General features: G+C 45.9%; 1 protein-coding gene across 1 annotated transcript; it reads right to left on the bottom strand.

Annotated features, from left to right (window-relative positions):
- Positions 1 to 7,963: 7,963 nt before the first annotated feature.
- On the bottom strand, positions 7,964 to 24,327 carry USP11 (ubiquitin specific peptidase 11). The gene is given in 22 exon segments (XM_032619539.1): positions 7,964 to 8,489; positions 8,563 to 8,651; positions 8,824 to 8,939; positions 9,028 to 9,177; positions 10,138 to 10,250; positions 10,404 to 10,474; positions 10,565 to 10,807; positions 10,995 to 11,047; positions 11,725 to 11,931; positions 12,669 to 12,763; positions 12,882 to 12,965; positions 13,108 to 13,332; positions 13,712 to 13,870; positions 13,953 to 14,126; positions 14,486 to 14,585; positions 14,710 to 14,771; positions 14,895 to 15,040; positions 15,179 to 15,296; positions 15,644 to 15,774; positions 15,948 to 16,057; positions 23,729 to 23,889; positions 23,891 to 24,327. Coding segments are annotated over 22 exon segments (3,006 nt in total). The 5' UTR covers positions 24,152 to 24,327; the 3' UTR covers positions 7,964 to 8,351.
- Between the last annotated feature and the right edge of the window lie 444 nt (positions 24,328 to 24,771).

Here is a 24,771-nt window from a genome sequence, read left to right as displayed (position 1 = left end):
GTGATACCAAATGGACACAAAATCTGCTGCTTTCAGCACAGTCTCCATTTGGAAAGAGGAAAGGTCCTCTCCAACCTGCCCCATTTCCAACTGGGCACAGGAAACTTATTAACTGAGGGAAGGAGAGAGAGAAAAGCGCCTCAGTGACTGTAACTGCTAGAGCAAACCAAATCCAAGATTTTGTTAGGATCTAGACTGGAAAGAAACAAGATTTTAGAGCTGCTCAGAGAATAGGACAGGGATCTTACACGGCAATAGAAGAAAAAGAGGATGCTCCCTTGGAACCCTGACTTCAGACATCGTCCATTGTTAAACATACCAAAAAACTATATTCACAATTAAGTCTTCTTCTGCAGTGTTTTTACATACTGTTTTTACCATTTTATAGAGTAGCTAACACAGGCAGTGGTCCGCTCAGTGGGGTGGCTGGTGAATGCAAGTGGACCATGACCGGCCATGCATTGCAGTCTATGGAAACTATAACTGAAGATCTAGAAACAGTGAGGGTTACATGCCATTTCTGTAAACCTCATCCATGTGCTACTAATTTTTCCTACTTTTCTATTCCCTCTTCTCCTTGCTTTCTTCTACCTTCCATATTTCTTTTTTAACTTCCAGATTGCTCTCTCTGCTATCTCCTTTCCACACAGAAAGAGTGTACAATTTTTTAAAGGTACAGTAAGTTTTTAAAATATAGAGATACCCATGTTTATATACATTTTTTCCAGTTGTTAAGGAAACTTTTTTTCAAGGTGAGGTCTATGATGGCACCAAAAAACTGTAAGCATTTCACAAATGTGTTACTTTTTTTATTTAAAGAATTTAAAGAATCCAACAGTGTCAAAAGTAATAAATCTATTTACATGGGGTTTTTACAATCCATATTTCTGTTTTTTATTATCTAGGAGTACAAACACCTCAAGGCAAAAAGTTAGAATAATTAATGAACTAAGACTTCATCTCAAGAAGTGAGGAAAAGAACAGCTAAACAGCAAGTTTTACAAAGTTGTGGGAGAGCACTTCTGCTTCCACCCAAGATGAAGCAACAGAGACAAGACTCACCTTCTTGCCTGAAACAACAATACAACTAGACAAAATATGTGAAACAACAGTTTTTAAAACAATGGACAATGTAAATGAAGGACAGCGACCCCTGAGAAACAGGAAGCAGATGAGGTGAATTCCCCAGCTTACTGCCTGGAGGGATTGTCCAGGCCACTGCTCAGGCAGGGGAACCCAGGCAGAGCCTGGCAGAGCCCTTGAGTTGAAGAGACACAGCTGAGAGTCTGTGGAGACCAGGACAGCTGGAGTCCTTAGGACAGAGTACCAGAGAGGAGAGAGCTGCAGAGAGAACTCTGGTGATCTGCAGAGGGTCTTCCTGGAGCAATCAACAGAGTATCAAGCAGTGCATCTGTGTAAGGAAACTGCCCAAGACCGGGGAAAGAGCCATTCAAAAGGGTTATAGGGAACAAGGTCTGGCGTTCACACAGGGTGGTTCCAGTGGCTGATCCAACCAGGAAGACTGGAAACACTCGTAATTCTCAGGTCGTTGGATAGAGGACTCAGGAAGATCTTGCCTCAGTGGTGGGGAATAATTAACCCCAGATTAAACACTTCTTTGGCACTGCCTAACATCATAAAAGCAAGACTTGAAAGGATGAAACTATTTCTAAGAAAATTAGATGCATCCAAGAACAAAGCTCTAGGAGATTTGTAGGAATACAAAAATATCCAGCTACTAGTAAGATAAAATTTACCATGTCTGAGATCCAACCAAAGAGTATCAGAAATGCCTTTTCAGGGAAACATGACCCATAATAAGGAGGATAATCAATCAAAGCTGATTCAGAACTGATACAGACATTAGAATTAGCAGAAAAGGACATTAACACAGTTATTGCTATTATTGTATGCCATATGTTCAAAGTTAAGTAGAGACATTGAAGATATAAAGAAGACCCAAATTGAACAGCTACAATGCCCCAGTTGAAAAATACACCAGATAGGATTAACAGCACATTAGACATTGAAGAAGAAAATAACTAGTCAATTTGAAGTCACAGTAATAGAAACTATTGAAAATGAAGTACATAGGAAAAAAGAATCAAAAAAAATGAAAAGAGCATCAGTGAGCTGTGAGACAACTTCAAGCAGGCTAATATATGAGTAATTGGAGTCCATAAAGAAGAAGAGAGAAGGGAGCTTCAGAAAAAAAAAAAAAAACATACAAAGAAACACTTGCCAAAATTTTTCCAAATCTGATGAACACTAGAAACCTGCAGATCCAAGAAGCTCAAGGAACCCCAAGCACAAGAAACATGAGGAAACGACACCAAGGCAAGAAACTATCAACAAAACAAAAAGCTGCCTACTGAATGGGAGAAGATATTTGCAAACAATATATCTGGTAAGGGGTTACTATCCAAAATATATAAAGAACTCATACAACTCAACGTTAAAAAAAACAAACAACCTGATTTAAAAAATGGGCAGAGGACCTGAATAGACATTTTTTCAAGGAAAACATATACATGGCCAGCAGGCACATACATGAACGATGTTCAACATTACTAATCATCAGGAGGATGCAAATCAAAATCGCAATGAGATATCACCTCATACATGTCAGAATGACTATTACCAAAAAGACAACAAATACCGAGTGTTGGTGAGGATGTGGAGAAAAGGAAACCTTTGTGCACTGTTGGTGGGAATACAAATTGGTGCAGCTAGTATGGAAAACAGTATGGAGATTCCTAAAAAAATAAAAAATACAACTACCATATGATCCAGCAATTCCACTCCTGGGTGTTTATCCAAAGAAAATGAAAACACTAATTTGAAAAGATATGTGTACTCTTATGGTCACTGCAGCATTATTTACAATAGCCAAGATATGGAAGCAACCTAAGTGCCCATCAAAAGAGGAATGGATAAAGATGTGGTATATATATACACAGTGGAATATTACTCAGCCTTAAAAAAGAATGAAATCTTGCCGTTTGTGACGACATGAATGGACTTAGAGGGCATTATGCTAAGTGAAATAAGTCAGACGAAGACAAATACTGTAAGATTTCACTTATATGTGGAATCTAAAAAACAAATGAACAAACATAACTAAACATAAACAGAGAACAAACAGGTGGTTGCCAGGGAGGAAGGGAGGTGAGGAGGAGAGAAATAGGTGAGGGAGTTTAACAGGTACATACTTTCAGTTACAAAATAAGTGAGTCATGGGTATGAAATGTACAGTGTGGGGAATATAGTCAATAATTATGTAATATCTTTGTATGGCGACAGTAACTAGACTTATCTTGGTGAACATTTTGAAATATATAGAAAAATTGAATCTCTATGCTGTGTACTAGGAAGTAACATAGTGTTGAAGGTCAATTATACTTCAAAAACAGACAAACTTATAGAAAAAGAGGTCAGATTTGTGGTTCCCAGAGGCAGAGATTGTGGGGAAGATAACTGGATGAAGGCAGTCAAAAGGTACAAACTTCCAGTTCTAAGATAACTACTAGGAATGTAATACACAACATCATATAATTAACACTGCTGTATGTTATATATGAAAGTTGTTAAGATGGTAAATCCTAAGAGTTCTCATCACAGGGAAAAACATTTTTTTTTCTATTTCTTTAATCTTGTATCTATATGAGATGATGGATATTCACTAAACATTGTGGTAACCATTTCATAATGTATGTAAGTCAAATCATTATGTTGCACACCTTAAACTTACACCGTGCTGTATGTCAATTATATCTCGATAAAACTGGAAGAAGAAAAAAAAGAAACTACACCAAGGCATATCATAATCAATTTTTTCAAAACCAGTGCTGAAGAGAAAATCTTCAAAGCAGCCAGAGGGAAAAAAAGACTATGCACAGGGGGACGAAGATAAGGATGAGAGCAGATTTCTCATAGGAAACAATGTAAGGAAGAAGATAGTGGAGGAATGTCTTTAAAGTACTGAAAGAAATAGAAACAGTTGACCTAACATTCTAGACCCAAGAAAATATCTTTCAAAAAATAAGGTGAAATACAGACTTTTTCAGACATACAAAAACAGAGAATTCATCACCAGCAGACCTGCGCTACAAAAAATGTTAAAGAAAGAAGGCAAATGATACCAGATGGAAATCAGGACCTACACAAAGGAATGAAGAGCACTGGAAGTGGCAACTATGTGGGTAAACATATATGATTCCTTTTCTTATTATTTAAATCTCTTTGAAGTAATTGACTGCTTAAATAAAAATAACAGGGACTTCCCTGGTGGCACAGTGGTTAAGACTCCACACTCCCAATGCAGGGGGCCCGGGTTCGATCCCTGACCAGGGAACTAGATCCCACATGCATGCTGCAACTAAAAGTTCGCATGCCACACTAAGGAGCCCCCATGCCGCAACTAAGACCCGGTGCAACCAAATATGTATATGTATAACTGATTCACTTTGTTATAAAGCAGAAACTAACACACCATTGTAAAGCAATTATACTCCAATAAAGATGTAAAAAACAATAAATATTTTTTAAAAAAATAAAAATAACAGTGTATTTTGGGATCTATATAACATATGTTAAAGTAAAATGCATGATAACAATAGCATAAAGGCTGAGCAGGGGGAAATGGAAGCACACTATTGTGGAGTTTTTATACTATATGTGAAGTAGTATATATCACTTGAAGGTAGACTTTGATAAGTTAAAGATGTATAATATAAACCCTAAAGCAATCAGTAAATAAAACTAAGAGTAAGAGCTAATAGGCAAACAAAAGAGATAAAGTGGAATCATTTTAAAATACCTAATTCAGGGACTTCCCTGGTGGCGCAGTGGTTAAGAATCCGCCTGCCAATGCAGGGAACATGGGTTCGATCCCTGGTCCGGGAAGATCCCACATGCCACAGAGCAACTAAGCCTGTGCACCACAACTACTGAGCCTGTGCTCTAGAGCCCGTGAGCCACAACTACGGAGCCTGTGTGCTGCAACTAGTGAAGCCCGCGAGCCTAGAGCCCATGCTCCACAACAAGAGAAGCCACCGCAATGAGAAGCCCGCGCACCACAGTGAAGAGTAGTTAGTCCCCGCTCGCTGCAACTAGAGAAAGCCCACGCCCAGCAATGAAGACCCAACACAGTCAATAAAAATTAAAATAAGTAAACAAATTAATTTTAAAAAATAAAAAACAAGTAATAAATGATGTGTAATCTAATGAAAAAATATGAGATTTCTATCAATAAATTTCCTTTTTAAAGAAAAACACATAATACACAAAGGGAGTGACATCAGCATAATTGCAGACTAGGAAGCTCCAAGCTTGTGTGCCCCAACGAAAACATAAAATTAAATTTAAAAAGAAAAGAAGGAAAAAAAAAAAAATAAGAAAAGAAGGGCTTCCCTGGTGGCGCAGTGGTTGAGAGTCGGCCTGCCGATGCAGGGGACACGGGTTCGTGCCCCGGTCCGGGAGGATCCCACATGCCGCGGAGCGGCTGGGCCCGTGAGCCATGGCCGCTGAGCCTGCGCGTCCGGAACCTGTGCTCCACAACGGGAGAGGCCACAACAGTGAGAGGCCCGCATACCGAAAAAAAAAAAAAGAAAAAAGCAAGCAAGCTGAATTGTCAGAACCAATTGTGTCAGTGCTCTGGAAACAGTCACAGGTTTATAGCAACAGAGCAAGTACCCAATCAAGAAAAAGACTTCTTCAAAGTCGTGGGAAAGTTCTGTGGCATTCTTACTCACTCTCGCCCCACCTTCTCCCTGGGACAGTGGCAGTTGCGGTCTGGAAGCAGCAGCCTAGTTCCCAGTCCCCTTCCTTGAACTGGAGAGGTCAGAGCAGACTATTTGCAAGTGGTTGCATATGTGCTATCCATCCACCTTGTTCCATGTTCCTTTCTTCTTGCCTTCTTTTGGATTATTCATCTATTTCCCTTCCTCTTGTTTGAAATTTATACTTTTTCTATTCTTTAGTTTTTATACCCTTAATTTATCGAAATGTAGTATTAGTCTAACTTAAAATCTTCTAGAAGTGCACTACTTAGTACACTTTATAAACTGTATCCAATTCACAGAGTCCCTCCTCGGCTATGTCTAATATGTTGCTAAACTCATCCATCGACTTCTCAAACTGTTATTATCTATCTCAGATCTATTACTTCTGCTTGGTTCTTTCTCATTTTCATTTTTAAAAGTTTTAAATTTCTTGTTCATATGTAATCGTCTCTATTTCCATGGCCAGAGTAAGCATAACTGTTTTACATTGATGTCTGAGGATTCTAATATGAGGTGTCTCTGTGTAACTGTGTCTGTTGCCTCTTACTTCTCCTGATTCTTAGGCATGTAGTCTTTTCGAAACGTCTTTGGTTAAACCCGGGAAGTTATTTTGAGTGAATTCATTGTAGGTGGATTTTTGTCCAGGACTGATTGATTACTCATAGCTAATGAGGTCTTTTTTTTTTTTTTTTTTTTTTTTTTTTTGCGGTATGCGGGCCTCTCACCGTTGTGGCCTCTCCCGTTGCAGAGCACAGGCTCCGGACGCGCAGGCTCAGCGGCCATGGCTCACGGGCCCAGCCGCTCCGCGGCATGTGGGATCTTCCCGGACCGGGGCACGAACCCGCGTCCCCTGCATCGGCAGGTGGACTCTCAACCACTGCACCACCAGGGAAGCCCTGAGGTCTCATTTTTTTTTTTTTTTTCTGAGGTCTCATTTTGAACCAGCTCTTTACGCCTGATTCCTCATCTGCAAAATGGGGTAACAGTGCTTAAACCATATAGTCTTCGTGAGGATTAAACAACAGCTTATGAGTTCCTGGATCCAGTCATACCTTTAACTAGTATTTCTGTGCTTTTCGCTTAAGTCAGTTTGAGCTGAGCTCCTCACAGCAACGACCTCGATTCTTGCCTGTGTCAACAGCATGACCGGAGATTTGTGGGTGATAAAGCTGGAGGTGGGGGCGGGGGGAGCCTGCCAGGTCCAGTGCAAAGGCAGCAGGCTGAGGGGAATGAGGAGACCCTTCCCATGGGAATGGTCTCTCAGCCGTCCTGATCAGGATTCCCTTCCTCAGTGTGAAGGGTTGGGGTGCTTGTCTACATCCAGATACTGCACACCTGTCCACTCCACGCTGCCCCAAGGTTGTCCCCACAAGAGCCCTGTTTCTCAGAGGTGACAGCTGGTGCCTACGGGAGGGCTCAGGTGGGGGCTGTGCAGTGCTTAGGTGGCATCTTATGCGCAGACACACTATGCTGCACCCATTCTGTGCTAGGCGCACCACCTCACTCTTCTGTGGCATGAGGCTGAAGGGACCCTGCCTGGTGGGGTAGCCGCAGTCATGGCGGGAAGCTAAGCATAGGGGCAACACAAACACAGCACACCTGTCCTGTCAGTTTGTATGGCTTGGGCCAGATGTACCCACTCCTCAGAGGACACTACTGGGGGCCTGCGAGGTGGTCTGGTTAGTATCTTTTATGTCCGGAAACCACCCATTTGCCCACACGGATGCCTGTCTGTTCCAGGCACACCTTTCCCACATCACCTGTAGTGCAGGTCATGTCCACAAAGATTTCCATCCTGGGTCCAGGGAGGTCAAACGTCCCCTCCAGGACTACTGCCGTGTAACTGATAAGGTGTACTGACCTCTGGACCTAGCTCGAGCAATTACTTGACCTCTGTATCTGTTTCCCCATCTGAAATTGGCGATGACAACTCCTGCGTGAGACTGTTGTTGAGGATTATGAGTCGATATTTCCAAAACGCTTTGGGAAACACTGGGCATGCAGTTGGTGCTGAGAATCGTGTCTGATGCGCAGATGGTGCTTCAGAAGCACTTAGAATAGTACCTGGCACAGAGATGGTGCACTCAGAGCAGCAGCCATCACACACCTGGCATTCAGTAAGCACACAGGCATAAAACTGGTGCTTGGTAAGTATGTTAAAAGAAAAAAACCCACACTGCCAAGGAACACACTGGCATGTTTATATGTACACAGCAGAAAGTACAGAGTCTCAATAAGAAAATACACTCTGTGTTCAGGTGCATCCCACCACCAACCCCTCAGTTCACCCCACGTTGAGGACAAGAGGGAAGGGGACAACCATAAATAGAGAATAGAAGGGAGGGTTAATGCTCTAAGGGGCAAACACAGGTAGGGAACACACTGCTGGAAGGAGACATGACCTCTTCTTCCCCAGGAGAAAGCAATATAGCAGCACAGGAGAACAGTAGCCACGACTAAGCTGTGGCGTCTGGCATGGGGCACCTAACACAGGTAAGAGGACAGGGGTGGAGCTGGGAAGGAAGAGAGCAGAGATGGCTACCTTCCCTGTGGCAGGGCCAGGGGCCCTCAATTTATATCCATGAACTCAGAGTTGGCTGGGGTACCACAGGCTGGGGACGCTGGGGGGTCAGATAAGCTGGGCTGGGGTTGCAGGCGACGTGCCACATCCTGGCGTTGGTAGAATAGGACATAGGCTGCCTTGGACTGCAAGGAGAGGACAGGAGTCAGCGTGGATCGGGGAGGAGGGTGTCGGGAGAAGGGAGGATGGAAATCACACCTCAATCTGATTCTCAGTCACAGGTGAGACACTGTTGTCATCGAAGTAGTGCCACTGACCGCTGTCCTTGTTGCAGGCAAATGTCGTGTCTATAAAAGAAGGGAAGCTGTCCTCACCCACCCTCCTGCCCCTAAGAGGCGTCCACGTCCGCTCTCACTCCTCCCATCCTAACGACCTCGCCACCCATTCACACATCTGGGGACACCCACTGGGGACATCCTGACCCCCCAGCACACGGCCCTGCCACAGCCTGGCACATACAGTGTCCATCCCGCAGGCCCCCGTAATGGTTGGAAACTGCGATGAGATCATATTTGTACAGCTCTGGGGCCGACTCGTTCTGCGGCTTGATGACAAACTTGGAGAAGTCCAGGTCCCTGTGGGTGGGAAGAGGGTTAACACTGCTGGCGCCCCCTTCCCCATTGCCTGCCTTCCCCCCACAGCCAGCCTCCCCGGGCCCCGGACCGGATAGGAAACTCCACAAGGGTATCCAGCTTCTCGCGGGAGAACTTGGTGTAGGAAAAGCGCTTCAGGTGGATGATGAGCGTCTCCGGCAGCATCCACAGGTCCAGCTTCTTGGTGGCCAGCTGGTGCTGCTTGCAATTGGGGCAGTACCTAGAGATGGAGCCCGAGTCAGGACACATACACTTTCTGAGCACCTACCGCATGCTCTTTGTGCCGTGCGGCCTTCGTGGGCCACGTCTCGTCCAGAGATGCTGCTCTTACTCCTAGCCTGCCTGTTACTCTAGTTTGCTCTCTTGACACGTTAAAATCCTGCCAAGTACTTACCAACTCCCCACTGTATACACTTTTGTACTGGCGTGTGTTTTTGTTTGGCTTCCAGTCTGTGAGACACTAGTCTTCTTTTAGAGCCTGCCTCTCTCACTCCAGTTTTCTCTCTTCTATTTTATTCACTGACTCACTCGCCAGGTATTTACTGACGGTCTACCGTTGAGTCCTTTGGCACTACTTTGTATTTCTATTCCCTTTCTGCTCCATGGAGATGCCGCTCTTATTTTTGAGACTGGTTTTGTCTTTTTTGGTTCTCTTTTTCTGTTTTGTTTATTCTGCAAGGATCTAATGAGTATCTACTGCACAGCCCACACCATTATAATCAGTGAGAAGAGACACACAGTGAACTTAAAAAGTCTTCCCCCTTAAGGGGTTCACTCTAACAGAAAATACAAAAAAAACGATGCAAAAGGGGATCTAGGAGGTGACATCAAGTGGCGTTACAGAGCTAGAAAGAGGGAATGGAGGGAGCTGATGGCTGGGAGAGGAGCAGCTTTTAACAGAAGAGTAAGAGACGGTCTCTCTGATGAGCTAACATTTGCTCAGAGACCTGAGCAAAATGGAGGTCAAATCCTGTAGATAACTAGAGGAAGAATGACCCTGGGAGAAGGAACAGCCCAGGCAAAGGCTGTGAGGTAGGAATAGGCTTGGGGTGTTGGTGGCCAGAGTGGCAGGAAGGTTTCGAGTGAGGGGGAGGGGGAAGGAGGTGTATTTAGTGGTGACGGACTGGAGGAGGTGGTCCCACCCAACTGCACCCCCAGAGGCCCTGTTCTGGGCCCTCACCAGGGGTTTTCCTTCTCCAGGGTCTCAGTGGTGGTGAAGAGCTCGATGCACTCCTGCAGCCGCACCGGAGCCTTCTTCAGCACGTACCCAACACAGTCATGCTTCACGTAGCCCTAGGTTGGGGGAATGGACAGCCAGGTATGAGGATGGGGGTTGTGGGGGATAAAAAGGAGTCAGGGTGGAAGACACACGCCGAGTGGTTAAGAGCACGGACTTTGTGTGTAGCGCAAGGTGAAAGTGCCTCCCATCCCCAGGATCTCGTTTACCTCAGCCTCCACCTCGTCATAGTAACGCTTCTTCATCTCTGGCTCCCAGTCGATGGCAATGTACGGCTGGGCTGGGGGCGAGGGGAGGTGGTCATGGGCCCTGCTGCCAAGCAAACCCCCCTCCCGCCTCCCCAACCCTGGCTCACAGCTGAAGGAGACACCATGGGTATCCTCGTTGAAGGTCGAGCGGTCGCTGGTCCCATTGGAATTCACTGTCTGCAGGGTGAAGAGGTGCTTGCGCCGTGCTCTCTGGGGCCAGTGGGATGGTCCAGGGGAGTTGTCCACGGGGGCCCGGCTCCCGCCCGCGACTCCAGAGCTGGGCCCAGCCTGCTCCGTCCCAGGGTCTTGGGAGCTGCCCCCAGCCACATGTCCAGGCTTAGGGAGGTTGTCCTTATCCTCCAGGTCTGCTGGGACAGGAGAGGATGTCAGAGGTGGAAATGTGTGAGCCCCAGGGGGTTGAGCTGCAATACACATCCATGTGGACCCTGTGTGGGCCAGACCGACCCCAAACCCCCTGACCCTCCCTCAGGCCATGGGACTGCTTGTACAGACCCTCATCCTTGCCGATCCTCTCTCCTTTCTCCTCCTCACCTTTCTCATCCCCATCATCCTCGTCATCCGAGCTGGGTCTGGTCACATAGCGTCTGCCAACAGAGCAGAGGAGACTCTCAAGGAGGGACCCGAGAGCAGGGAGGACAGAGCCCAGAATCCTACTTTGCTTATGATGGGAAGCCACTGGTAAACCCACACATACAGACAGTTCTTAAGAAGGAGCCCGGAAGGTCTCAGGAGATGTCAGAGGGACACTGGAAGAGGCAGCCTGACAATGTAGGATCTTGTGTGCCACAGTTAAGGAGCGTGGATCTTAAGTATGATAAGCCACTGGTAAACAGGCACACAATCAGCTGTAAATTTCCATCAGGGAAGGCCTCTGAGAAGCACTTGTAAGTGCAACATGAGAGAGAGGTGAAGCCAGATAACGCACTGTTGTTTGCCTTGGTAAGGACTCTGGATTTTAAGCACAATGAAAATCTATCAGTAAAAACACAAACAACCAAGCCTCTCCAAGGAAGAGACAACTAAGTACAAGATGAAGTCTGCATTTTGTCTGTCTTGTTCACCTCTGTGTATCCCCAGCACCTAGGAGAAGTGGTGCAAAGTCAGAAATTTAGAGAAAGAAAAAAGCCTACAAGTTCCTCTCTGGCCATGTTAAGTTTGAGCTGTCTTCTGGATGCAGACGGGAGGTGGCAACTAAGCAGCTAGACGCCCGGATCTGAGTTCTGACCCCACCTCCCTGCCTGACCCCAAACAGCAGACTCACGAGAGGCGGTACAGCAGGATGTGATACAGGGCGTCCCAGGAGAGCCGGTCCCGGGGCACCGACACCAGGAGCGGGTGCCCAAAGAGCATCAGGCCATAGTAAGAATTGTTGTAGTCCCGGGCTGGGGTGCGCTCCCGCAGGTAGATAGGAAGCACAACGTCCTCTCTGGAGTTCTCGCCAATAGCAGCCCTGCCTGACACCTCGTATCTGTGGGGGATGGACATCAGGTCACGCCTGATCAGAACACCCAAGAGGGATTCGAGGATTCTACCCCAGTAGCTCCAGCCACTCACCACTCACAGCCTGAAAATATTTTTAAAAGGGTCCGAAGAGTTACCCAGGGTTCTGTATTTTACAAACTGTTGGATGATTTACACAGCCCTTTGTTTATGTGATGTTAGATAAAGTACTTCGGTGTTATCAGCGCACTGAGGGAGTTGACAAAAATTTTTTGTGACACAGGGATCTAAAACCATTTTCTTTTTGGAAAACTAAACTGCTTGGTGTACAAAAATTTTTCTACTCATAAAGCACCTTCTATTTTAGTTACCCAAAGATTTCAAACTTGCTCTGAATGTTCTCATGTTCAGAAAGCATCTTAGTGTTCCCCATTTCAAAAACCACTTGGGTTTTTGAGGCATGCAATGTGAGTAAGGAGTGCAGATCAGCATCGGGTACATACAAGGTACTAGTTAAGTGCTGACTAAAATAAAGAAACAGGAGCCTCCCTCACATAACAAGGAGGAAAACACCCAAGGACACCCTGTATAAGGATGTGGCGCCCCACTCACTGACAGCCCCTAGCCCCCTGCCCCACTAAGGCACATGGCCGAAGCCCCGAGCTGCGCAGGTGCCCTGTGAATCAGGCCGAGGAAGGGAGAGGGAAGGTGGTTAACGGAGGAGGTTCCTGAGAAGCCCTCATCTCCCCTCGTCCTCTCACTCACATGAAGATATCATCTCGGTCCAAGATGCTGCTCAGAGACTCCTCCAGCTGGTAGATCTTGTAGAAGCGGTGACTGAAGACATCGGCCACCATCATCTGAGAATGGGATGCAGAGAGGGGACCGGTCAGTCTGCCAGGTCTCCCCCAGGCCCTTCTGCCTCTCTCTGCCCCCCTGCCCCTGAATTCCACCCTCCTTCTATCTGCAGAGCCTCACCCTTTCTGGCGAGACACCAGTGTGTTTGGCCAGAGCCACACACAGATCCGAGATCTTGCCTTTCTTGGGGACCACGAGCCGGTGCTGAGGGAGGAACGGTATCCACAAAAGAGCAGAAGGATGTGTGGTGAGTTAGTGAAGGAAACCCTGAGGTACGACAAGAGTAATCAAACGAACTCTGACTACATGTTCCTCATTACGTCCCCTGTCCCCATTCCCCCCATACCTGCTCTGGCTTGCGGCGGGGGTCCATGGAGACAAAGAAGACCTCCATGACCCTCTTGTGGGTCATAGGCAATGGGACACTGAGGTAGCAGAAGGGGTCGAAGGTCACAGACACGTTGCCACAATCAGGGCACACCACCGTGGACTTGAAGAGGCCATGGAAAGTGTCCACAATCACAGAATCGTTCCGCCGTTTGTGGTTCTGCCAGGCCTCCTGAGCAACCTCCTGTTGAGTGTCATGGTGGGTGGTGAGGCTTGCCCGGGGCCGGGGAAAACCATGGGGTGGATGTGCATGGGATTAAAGTTAAGGTTACGGCCACCGGTAAAGTCCAGAGGCAGAGTTACAGTGAGGGCTATCTGGAGACTGCGTTCACTGTCGGGGCCGGGGGTTATTTGGGGCAGGAGACCAGGTGGGGGTTAACTCTGGGTTGGGCGTGAGTGCAGATGTGGCATTGGAGCCAAGGTTGGGACTGAGGTCAGGGAAGAGGAGCTTAATAGAAAATGGTGGTGTGCGGGATACTCCAAGGAGGCCAGAAAATTCCTGAGGCAGGGCCCTAGTGGCTTTAATGAGGCTCTCAGGATGGGGGTCTTCCAGGAGCGCCCACCTGATCTGGCCTCCCAGCAGCATCGCACAGTTCCACATATTCCTTCTTCTTAACACGATTGAGGTCCTCGTGCAGCCCATCCAGGAGGAACGACAGCAGCTCCTGTGAGTCATGCTGCTGGTAGCCCAGAAACTGGGACGCAAAGTGGCCGACCTTGGTCTGAGAAGATGGGCAGGGCCGTCAGAGCGTGAGGGAGTTGGGGGATGGGGGCACAGAGGAATCGGCCAGGGCTGAGCCACACCTTGAACACGTGGGGCACGATGGAGCGGTGGTGGCCGGACCACGCCTGCTTCACCAGGTCCGCATAGGCCTCTGCGATCTCCCCCTTCATGCCCAGTGGGTTGCAGAAGTTGAGCTCCTCCAGGTAGCGGTTTTTGAGGAAGTAGTTGGTGAGCTGTGGCACGTTGCTGAGGCACTGCAGAAGGCAGGGGCCAGGTGCATGAAGAGGCGAGAGAGGTAACCAATGTGGGGACAGAGGAAAGGGAGACAGGAGGAAGGGGAAAGAAAGAGAAGGGGCAGGGGAGTAGGGGAGAGAAGAATTTCAGGAGAAGGAAGAATGTGGTGACGAAGGAGAGAAGACAAGGGAAAGCAGGGAGCAAGTGGAAGGAAGAGGCATTAACGTTTCAGAAAGTAACGTGGGCATGTCGAGCCAGACTGTGGGGCCCCAGCTTCCAACTGACCCCTTGCCCTGCAGTACCCCCCTAGCTCTGTCCCCAGTCTCCAACGCTCAAATCCATCCCTGCGCAGTGCCAGACCTAGACCTAATGGCTCAACCTGCAGGGCCGAGTTCATGAAGCACGTGTTGCCCAGATTGGTGAGACCACAGATGCCCGGCTGGCCCTGGAAGTCCTCATCCTCCTCCGACGCGCTGCTCCTGGGACGGATGAGAAACTCTTATCAGCTGAGGACCTACTACTTGTGGGTGGAATGTGCTCTTGGGCTCAGTTGTTCTGCCTACTGTGGGATCCCACTCTGGACTGGAAACCCCAAGGGCTCACATGGCGGGCAGCTGTGCGCTGGGCCAAGTGCCATCCTTGTTTCGGGTCTCCATGATGACCACCTGGGTTGGAGGAAGAGGAGTAAAGATCAGGAAAGGCATTCATGGAGGGCCCATGGACACCTAGCCCTCACTTCCCCCAACCTGAGCACGGGTGGTGGGCCAAGAAGCCCTCCCCACCCTTACCTGCCCAGTCTTGAGAGCGGCGTCAAGCACTGTGACACGTGTGTTGCACAACCTCTCAAAAGAGCCCTCCGCGTTCTTGATCCACAGCCGTGTCTCTTCCTGGGGGCTCACCAGAAACTGCTCTTGAGCGGTGCGCAGAACTAGGTCTGTGGAGGGTGATGGAGCACATTCAAGGTCTTCCTGGGACCCTGGAGGATCCACCCATCTTGGCATCAGATTCCTTAGGTCACCGAGCTGTGACCGTGGCTGGGAATGCCAACCCATTCTGCGACCCTTAGACTCACCAACAGAATCTGTGTGGCTGAACTGAGCAGTGTGAGCTGTGTCCATATCACTGTGCTGAAGGAGCAGCAGTTCTACTGGGTACACTTCAACTTTCTGGATGCTGGACAGCTCCACGACCTGGAAGGAGGGAAGGATGCACACACAGGTGTACCCACCCAACACACATATGGACACAGGAACGACGACCTTTGAGATCAGAGGAACATCCACACAGACAAACACACATGGCATAGACACATGTACGAGGCTCTGTGAGGGGAGCACACACAGGCGAGCAGATGCAGGGGACACAGCAAGATACCGTCTAATGACCTGGGAGAGGAGGAGAGGGCAGACCCAGGTGTATGGATACAGCATACGTGAACACACAGGTCTGGACACACATCCTGGGCCTATGGAGGCCTTCCTCCTACGCTCCCCGCCCTATAAAAGCCACCCCCCAGCACCCTCCCCACCCACTATACCTTGCGTTCAATGGGAGGCTGGCCATGCTCTAGACCATACCAGTTGACCAGGTAATGCCAAGCAGCCGCTGGGAGCAGCACATAGTCCTCACCTTCCACCAGTCCCTTCTTGAGGCGCCAGTTTACCTGGTCTGCAGGAGGGCGGGGGGAGGTGGCAGAGGAACAATCAGGGAAGGAAAGTGATGAGTCACTCTGGCCATCTCACCAATGACCTAGCACAGAAAAGGGGCTCATGATCATTTGCGGGGACAAAGATGACAAGAAGTCCAGGCTTGGCTGATGTTGGGAGGCAGAAGCCTGGTACCTTCAAAGAGCTCAGCATTGTTGATGCAACCAGGGAAGGTGCTGGGGTCCTGGTCTCCTCCCTGCACGTATACTTCCCACTGCTTGTACCAGTGCTGCTCCACGAGGAACCTGGACCAGACAGGTGACAGGGGTGTCACACGGCTATCTGGGGGTTAGTGGTACCACTTCACACGGTTATTAGACTAAAAGTATCAACATGTTACAAGTCAAGATGACAAGTTTCATGAACACCTGAAACTAATACAGCGCTATACGCCAACTATATTTCCGATTAAAAAAAGAAATTCTTCCCATAATTCAACATTTAAAAAAATTTTCAGCATCATATAAAAATAAATTAGAAGCAAAATGTATTCAGTGAAATCCAGATTTGGATAGAATGCTTAACTTCTTAGGATACTAAAAGAGATTTGATGATTAAAAACAGAAAGTGTGCTCAATAACGGCAAAAAAACAAAACAAAACAAAACCCATACCCATACCCATGGTGCCAGAAAACAGGAGATTTTATTATGGAATAAACAATAATTCACTTGTATTAGTCTGTGGGGTAACACAGTCAAATTAGGTTCAAAATAACTTATTTGCAGCTAATGTTGTAAGACTTAGCCATTTGTTAAATGTGCAGTGTTTGTAAAGGATACAAAAATCTTCAGCTAAGAAATGGATTGTTAAATTCTGAAAACCCGCTCAGAAATCAAAAAGAATTTCAACTGCTAAAAGAATCATAAAGTTTTCCTTCAAAAACTGTATACTGCCATCTTAAAAATAATTTCTTATTTAGGATTTATTTTGGCTTTAGAGTAAATTTCTAAGTGTATGGTGACTAGCTCACTCTTTATGTAAAACTGTGGTTAAAAACATAAAATTTACCACCTGAACCACCTTTAAGTGCAGTTTGACCTATTCTCTTTTAAAGGAGACTTTTATATGCACTACTAGGATAAACATTTAGGACTGTTGAAATCTGCCTTTGTAAAATGTCATGAGAAATTCTGAAGTCTGCAAAATACTTGACATATAATAAGTGCTAAATGAACATTAGCTGTTACTGTTCCGATCCCAGGGCTTAGACAAAAAAGTTCATGTACACGTAATCCTCGTTCCCCCCTCCAACTCCAACACAAACCTGCTCTGCTATGGAATTTTTTTTTTCTTTTTTTTTTTGGCTGCGCCCACCCGTGGCATGCAAGATCCTAGTTCCCAGACCAGGGATCGAACCTTGCCCGCTGCAGTGGAAGTGCGGAATCTTAATCACTGGACCGCCAGGGAAGTCCCTGCTATGGAATTGTTGACACATAAAAGGCTGTCCCAAGTATTTAACAGCCTCAAATAAACACTTTTTTAAAAAAATTACAAAACTGATAAAAAATACGTAACAGTTTTCCAGCGATTTAACTCTATAAATTGGATTCCTTAAAATGGCAACTTTTCTTTGTTTAAAAAAGGATCAGAAAGGTAGGGGGATGGGGAGATAGAAAAACCCTGGAATAGTCACATGTTGCCCAAATAGGCAAACTTTTCTGTGGGTTTTTATTCATTTATTTATTTTGGGGGTTGCAGTGACCCCCACAGACCCCGTACTTCATTCATGCCAGGAACACACACCCTCCCCACTCCACTGGCTCAAGCCACAGACACTTCCCATCACTCATCTAGAAAACCCCATCGCGGACCTTACCCTCTGCCACTTGTACCTTCACCTCCCCTTCAAGGTTTTAATTGCCTCCATTGATGGTCTATGAGGTTACTCAGTAAAGCTAGTTTATTGTTAATGGGACCTTCGAAGCAAAAGGAGCCACAGCTCAATGGGTTTTTTTAAAAGCAGATTTTTAAGGAAGATTAACATTAAAATCACTTTTTAGAGTGGTAAGCAAAACCTCCAGACCTGGCTACAACCTGGATTTCTAAAGCCGTCATAGAAGACTGAAGTTTTACATAAATTTTCACAAAGTATCACTAGCATGTTTTTTCAATTCAAAGACACAAAAACTTTTTTAACATCTCTGAATTGGGATGGCTCATAATCTGTCAGCTCAGGTGGCAGTCATGACAGAGTTGTCATTGTCTAATGAAAAAGCATCACATTGTTATTTACTCCTACACTTCAACTTTTTTGGTTGCTACTGTAAATGGTATCTTTCAAATTTTAACTTTCTAACGTCTTGTTGCTAGTATACAGAAATAAAATGGATCTTCCTAAAGTCACTTATGTTTGTGTTTCCTCAAATTTGTTAAAATGATATGAAATATGTGCTTATGGAAAGAAATTACTAAAAATATTGTCTGTCCTCTAGATTTCTCTTGTGTCTGGAGAAAATATTGGTTATTCTGGTTAATCATTACACTAGGTATAATAATTACAGAGAAATAGAAATATGGATGTAAACTAAGAGATGGTTTCCTACTTGTTTTATTAAAAGGTTGTTAGCTTATTCAGATGGTAAATGTGCTATTACATTGTTCTAAATTTATTATTTACATATCTGTATAAGCCTACATACATAAATAAGGCAGGCATATAAATAAATCCTTTCTATAAATTGTTACATGAATAATGTACCAAAGGAGAAAAATTAGAATTTGGGCATTTTTCTGTAAAATGACTACATTAATTTATGCCCAGACTGGAAGTTCCTTTTTCTGTCACCAAATTACTGTTAACTCTTGGTACCTTCTGACATCTCCTTAGCTCATTTTTTAAAAATAATTCTTTCTTTAAAAAAAAGTTAAGCTCCTAAAAATCTTTGTTATTTATTACTGTGTTTTACGAGGTTGACTATAAATATTTCTTGTCTTTACTTCAATTTATATCTTGTTAAAAAACAACTATTCTTCCTTTGTCTTTCACAAATTCAGGCCAAAGTCAGAATAACAACACTGTTAAGATGTTCTTTTCTGTCTAAACTATCTCTGGGAGATACCACAAAGATCTGCTCCTTTGCCCTATAAAAGGAATGACAATAGCATCATTAGGTTTATCCAAAATTCCCCCAATTTTAATTAACTTGAAAATTTCAGAAAAGCTTTCATTTTTCAAACTTGATATTTTTAAAAATGACAAACCAAAAAGAAAGTTTATCTTCCTAGATTAGTTATTAATTATATATAATTAGATATACTAATATAAATATCTTTCAATAACTGCATACTTTTCAAGCTAAAAAGCATAATGTTCAAGCAACAAAGACTAGTACAGTAACTGTCTACCAAAAGATCCCCCCTCCAGGATGCTAGACTCACAAACTCCTTTCCCTTTTTGGTTCACAAAAAGTCTGAACAGGTACTAAGGGTGCCGACTCAATTAGAGGGGAATTGTCAGAGGCCTATTGTTTTTTTCAGTCTTTCATTAGATCCAGTGGCCAAAGCATATTTACCTTTTGTAAGAGCTATAGCAGCAATCGCCAACCAAACGTGTGAAAATTTCAGTCGGTTTAGTTCTAGGGTCTTCATTAAGGGTAACGGTTCCCCATGCTGTGCAGACTTCTCCATTGACAGAAAACCCTCAACATTTCTAGGCTAGTCTCTTAAGCTCCAGTGAGACGTTGCTTCCCCTTCACACATCACAGTCGATTCTGCAATACTGAACCCAGCCACCCACCTTCCTTAACCTGAGCAAAGAGAACCTCATGCTTGCTTACCTCTGTTAGGAAACTATCCCCACCCTGCACAGACCTAGAGACTCCAGCTATCCCAGATTTGTTTTAGATGGTTCATCCTCGAAAATTTGCCAAGGAGGCTAAACTATCACAGATTTGAATTTTCTCTTAAAATTTAAGCTTCTCCTAGAAATTAAATCAATTTAGATGGCCAAATTAATTAAATGCGCCCGCCCAAATATGCCAGCTGACAAAAGATAGAAGGTGCAAATATTAATATGGATATTAGGTATATGATTTGGGGTTAGTCCATGACTTTGAAATGCTTTATAAGCACAAATTTCCTGACCACTGCAGCAAACCCCTATAAAATAGACAGCAAATTAAAGAATCTTGAGGTGCTCTGCTCTAGATAAGCATTAAAAAATGGAGCTAAGGAAAAATGCTGCATATTATCCACAAAAGCAGAGATAAACTGGTTTCACTGAACCAACATCGATGGGATAAATTTTTTTTATTGACAGAGCATAATTTTTTATTCACATGACATAAAATTAACCATTTAAAAAGTGAACAATTCAATGGCATTTAGTACATTCAGCATTGTGCAACCACAACCTCTATCTACTTCCAAAACATTTTCAACACCCCAAGAGGAAACCTGGTACTGGTGGGATAATTTTAAAGGGTATTGTCACAAGGCTGTAAAGGTAGGATGGGGCAGAAACCAAAGTCCCCCCCCCGCCCTTCCGAACACCTCCAAATGGGCTATAAAAACGTTCCTGTTATTGTTTATTCTCAGGATGGATTGAGGTTTTGCCTTGCTGGAGAGCTATAGTGTAATGGTAAAACAAACTGCTCAGTTCCATATTTCCGATTTGGGGAATCTCAACTTGTCTCTCCAGTAACAGGAATATATATTTCGCTAGTACTGTGATTAAATAACTCTGTAAAATGAGCAAACCTCACTCCTAAAGGCTCTCAGGTGAGAGCATGCTTGAGGCGTTCGAGGAACAGCAAGAGTCCAACATGGCCGGATGGGGAAAGTGAGGGGGAGGGAAATCAGAAGAGCATGGGAGAAGATCAGAGCCAGGGACCAGCCTCGCAATCCTAGAGCCTTGCAAGTCATTGTAAGAATTTTAGCAGTTACATTGAATAAAATGGGAAGACTGTTAAAACATTTTGAGGAAAGGATGGACATAAATTATTTTTAAAAAGAATTACTGTGTACGGAAAGAGGAAAACAGTACCTGCACAGTGGAGAAACCCAGCAGATACCTTCACCAAGTGATCAAGGCTAACATCACCAATGACGTCACGTGAATACAGAGTACCCACCTGACATGATGCAAAGGGCACACCATGTGCATCCAGTCTGATTTCATATATATCCTCAATAAAATGAAAGCTTAGACCACAAATACTATTCAGGGATGCATACAATGGTGGGGAAATGTTAACGAAATTAAAAATTCAGGGTAATAACTTCCCCTGGCAGGGAGGGGGATCTTCATCTGGAAGGGGCACAGAAGGATTTCTTAAGGTAACGGTCTGAATCTTAACCTAGGTGATTAATTCACAAATTTTTTTATTATTCTTTAAATTTTTTACTTTGAAATAGACTCAGAAAAATCGCAAAAATAATACAAAGAATTCCCGCGTGCCCTTCATCCAGATTCTCCAAATTTAAAATTTTACCCATTTGCTCGATTATTCCTTTAAATACGTTTTTATATATGCCATTCTTTCAACGATTTCAGAGTAAGCTTGCTTATACGATGGTTCTTTACCCCTAAATATTTCGGCATGTATTTCCTAAAAACAAAGATATTCCCTTTCATACTCAAAATACAATTATCAAAAGCAAGGAATTAGCAGTACTAATAGCTAATCTTCAGACCTTAGTAAAATTTTACCAATTTCCCCATTCATATCTTTTACAGTAAAAGAGAGAAAATTCATTTTATGAGAAAAAACTTATTTTTAAATAATTTATTTTTTCTGCTCCGGGATCCAACCCAGGATCACACTTTGCATTTAGTTATCATGACTCGTTAAATCCCGTTAATTTCTTCAGTCTGGAACAGTTCTTCATCCTTTGTCTCTCACGACCTTGAAATTTTTGAAGAGCACAGGCCGTTTATTTTTATAGAATGTCCATCAACCTGGGCTACGTAAACGTTTCATATAATCTTTACAGGTCTTACGTATTTCACAACTTAAAAAACGAGATACAACTCGGCGAGAAATAAAATGAACCCAGGAACAGTACATTTCAAGCACTGGTTAGCAAAGAAATCAATTAAACAAGCCGATTTATCAAGATACGCGTTGACATTTTAAAAAGCTATTTGTTCCTGATTACAAAAACAAAGCATTACAAAACAGAAAACAAATGTAACATCGAAGGCCCCTCCCGTGCCAATCACCTGCACTTTCTCCCGTCCTGGGAAGAAGGGCTCGGCCAGAGGCAAAAACCTCGCCGCGTCACAAACTTTGCTCATTCGCAGGCGCCATTTTCTGCTTCACAAGGCACCACCTCCCCTCTGCAGTCTTTCCTCTGCCCCAGGACACGCCCCTCGGCCTACGTCACAAGCCTCGTTCCCAGGCTCCAGCTCCCTCCATCACGCAGGCTCCGACTCCCCTCCCCCCTCAGCCTTTCGGCTCCGATTTCGCTCTTCCGCCTGACATCACCCGCCTCGCCTCCGTTGTCAGGCGCGGCAGAGCACCGCGGGCCGCCCTCAAATGCTACGTTCCGTCGCGCAGACCACGCTGCCCCGCTCTGTTGCTGAGAAAACCTCCTTCCCAGGTTCTTAGTTCCACCACGCGAGCCTGACCCCGCCGCCGTGGCCCTTTCTTCTCAAGATCCGCCCCCCTGAATGTAAATTGATACAGCCACTATGGAGAACAGTATGGAGGTTCCTTAAAAAACTAAAAATAGAACTACCATACAACCCAGCAATCCCACTACTGGGCATATACCCAGAGAAAGCCATAATTCAAAAAAGCACATGCGCCCCAATGTTCACTGCAGCTCTACTTACAATAGCTAGGACATGGAAGCAACCTAAGTGTCCATCGACAGATGAATGGATAAAGAAGATGTGGCACATATATACAATGGAATATTACTCAGCCATAAAAAGAAATGAAACTGGGCTTCCCTGGTGGGGCAGTGGTTGAGAATCTGCCTGCTGATGCAGGGGACATGGGTTCGAGCCCTGGTCTGGGAAGATCCCACATGCTGCGGAACAACTAGGCCCGTGAGCCACAACTACTGAGCCTGCGCGTCTGGAGCCTGTGCTCCGCAACAGAGGCCGCAACAGTGAGAGGCCCGCGCACCGCGATGAAGAGTGGCCCCCACTTGCCGCAACTAGAGAAAGCCCTTGCACGGAGACGAAGACCCAACACAGCAAAAATAAATAAATAAATAAAATTAAAAAAAAAAATGAAACTGAGTTATCTGTAGTGAGGTGGATGGACCTAGAGTCTGTCATACACAGTGAAGCCAGAAAGAGAAAAACAAACACCGTATGCTAACACATATATATGGAATCCAAAAAATAAACAAAAAAGTGGTCATGAAGAACCTAGGGGCAGGACAGGAATAAAGACGCAGACGTAGAGAATGGACTTGAGGACACGGGGAGGGAGAAGAGTAAGCTGGGACGAAGTGGGAGAGTGGCATGGACATATATACGCTACCAAACGTAAAATAGATAGCTAGTGGGAAGCAGCCGCATGGCACAGGGAGATCAGCTCGGTGCTTTGTGTTCACCTAGAGGGGTGGGATAGGGAGCGTGGGAGGGTGACGCAAGAGGGAAGAGATATGGGGATATATGTATACGTATAGGTGATGCACTTTGTAATACAGCAGAAACTAACACACCCTTGTAAAGCAATTTTAATCCAATAAAGATGTTTAAAAAAATATATATCCGCGCCCCTGCCTCTCCACAACAAACCGCCTCCGGTTCTCAGGCCGCAGGCTCCACCACACAGGCCCGGCCCCGCCTCCTTCACAGACAAGGCACTTCCCCGCATCTCTTGTTCTCAGTCTCACAGGCCACTCCCCGCCCCACGGCACCTCTACTGCGGATGTTCGCCGCCCCGTCCCCCACCTTCCCCAACGCCCCCATCGTCCCCCCTAGCCGAGGCTCCGTTCGCAGCTCCGCCTCACCAGCTTTCGCCCGCCCGCAGCGGATGCCCTCGCCCATTCTCGCCGTTCTCGATCTGGCGCCGCTGGCTCTCCAGGCCCGGCACCGCTTTACGCTGTGGCTCTCGGTCCTCGGCCGCAGCCGCAGCCGCCGGACTCTCTGCCACCGCCGCCATGGCCGTTCGCCCTCCTCTCACAGTCATCGCAGCTGGGGATAGGAAAAGTCCCCACAAATGCTACTTCCGGCTTCTGTCCCCGGAAACGGAAACAGAGCCCCCCAAACAGCCGGGGGGCTACTGCCATTTTGAAAAGGGAGACCCCGCTCGGACGCTTCGAGGGGCTAGGCGGGCATCGGACCTTGGGCGGTGATCTCTGCGACGAATAGGCGGGGTAAAGCCTCCAGTTGGGAACTGAAGACAAAGGTGTCTTGTGGGATTCTAACGCCATGTTGAGTCGGGGCAAACGGTTCTGTGGAAGGTGCAGGTAGAGGTCCCCGGGGTGGACGAGGACATGTATTGGGGAGCGCTCAGGGGAACACAAAGGTTCCAGGTCTTCTCGGTCCCATGCTCTGCTGCGGACCGCGGGCCCCCATCCTGGGAGCGGCGTTTTTGCTAGCCTGACCAGAATACCCTTATTTCATTGCACTACCCTTCCCTTCTCCTCCATCAAAACCTAATGCAAAAGAGGTCACCACTTCCAGGGCGCCGCCCAGCCCTTCGGGCCTCTTCCCTGCGTGAACTAGATTTAAATACTCTTGATAAACGTGTTGAAGGCAAGTCAGCCCCAGGCCAGGTATATTTGTTGGAGTTGCAGTACTAATAATAGTTGACCCTGTTTAGGTGTTTTATTGCACGTAAATAGTAGTCTTAGGCAGCAGGTTGCCTATGGGCAACAATGGGGATGCTGAGCACAGAAACGTTAATTCACTTTGCCCCACCTAGTAAGTAGTGGAGCTGTGGTTCGAACTCAGGAATTCCAGTTCCAGAGTTGGCACCTTAAAACACCAGGCCAGAGATTCTCAAACTGTGGTCCTAGGCTTTCTACCGGTTCAGGAAACCCTTTCAGGG

Source organism: Phocoena sinus, chromosome X (assembly GCF_008692025.1).
Source record: "Phocoena sinus isolate mPhoSin1 chromosome X, mPhoSin1.pri, whole genome shotgun sequence".
Taxonomy (NCBI): domain Eukaryota; kingdom Metazoa; phylum Chordata; class Mammalia; order Artiodactyla; family Phocoenidae; genus Phocoena; species Phocoena sinus.
This window is presented reverse-complemented; position numbering and strand designations above follow the sequence as displayed.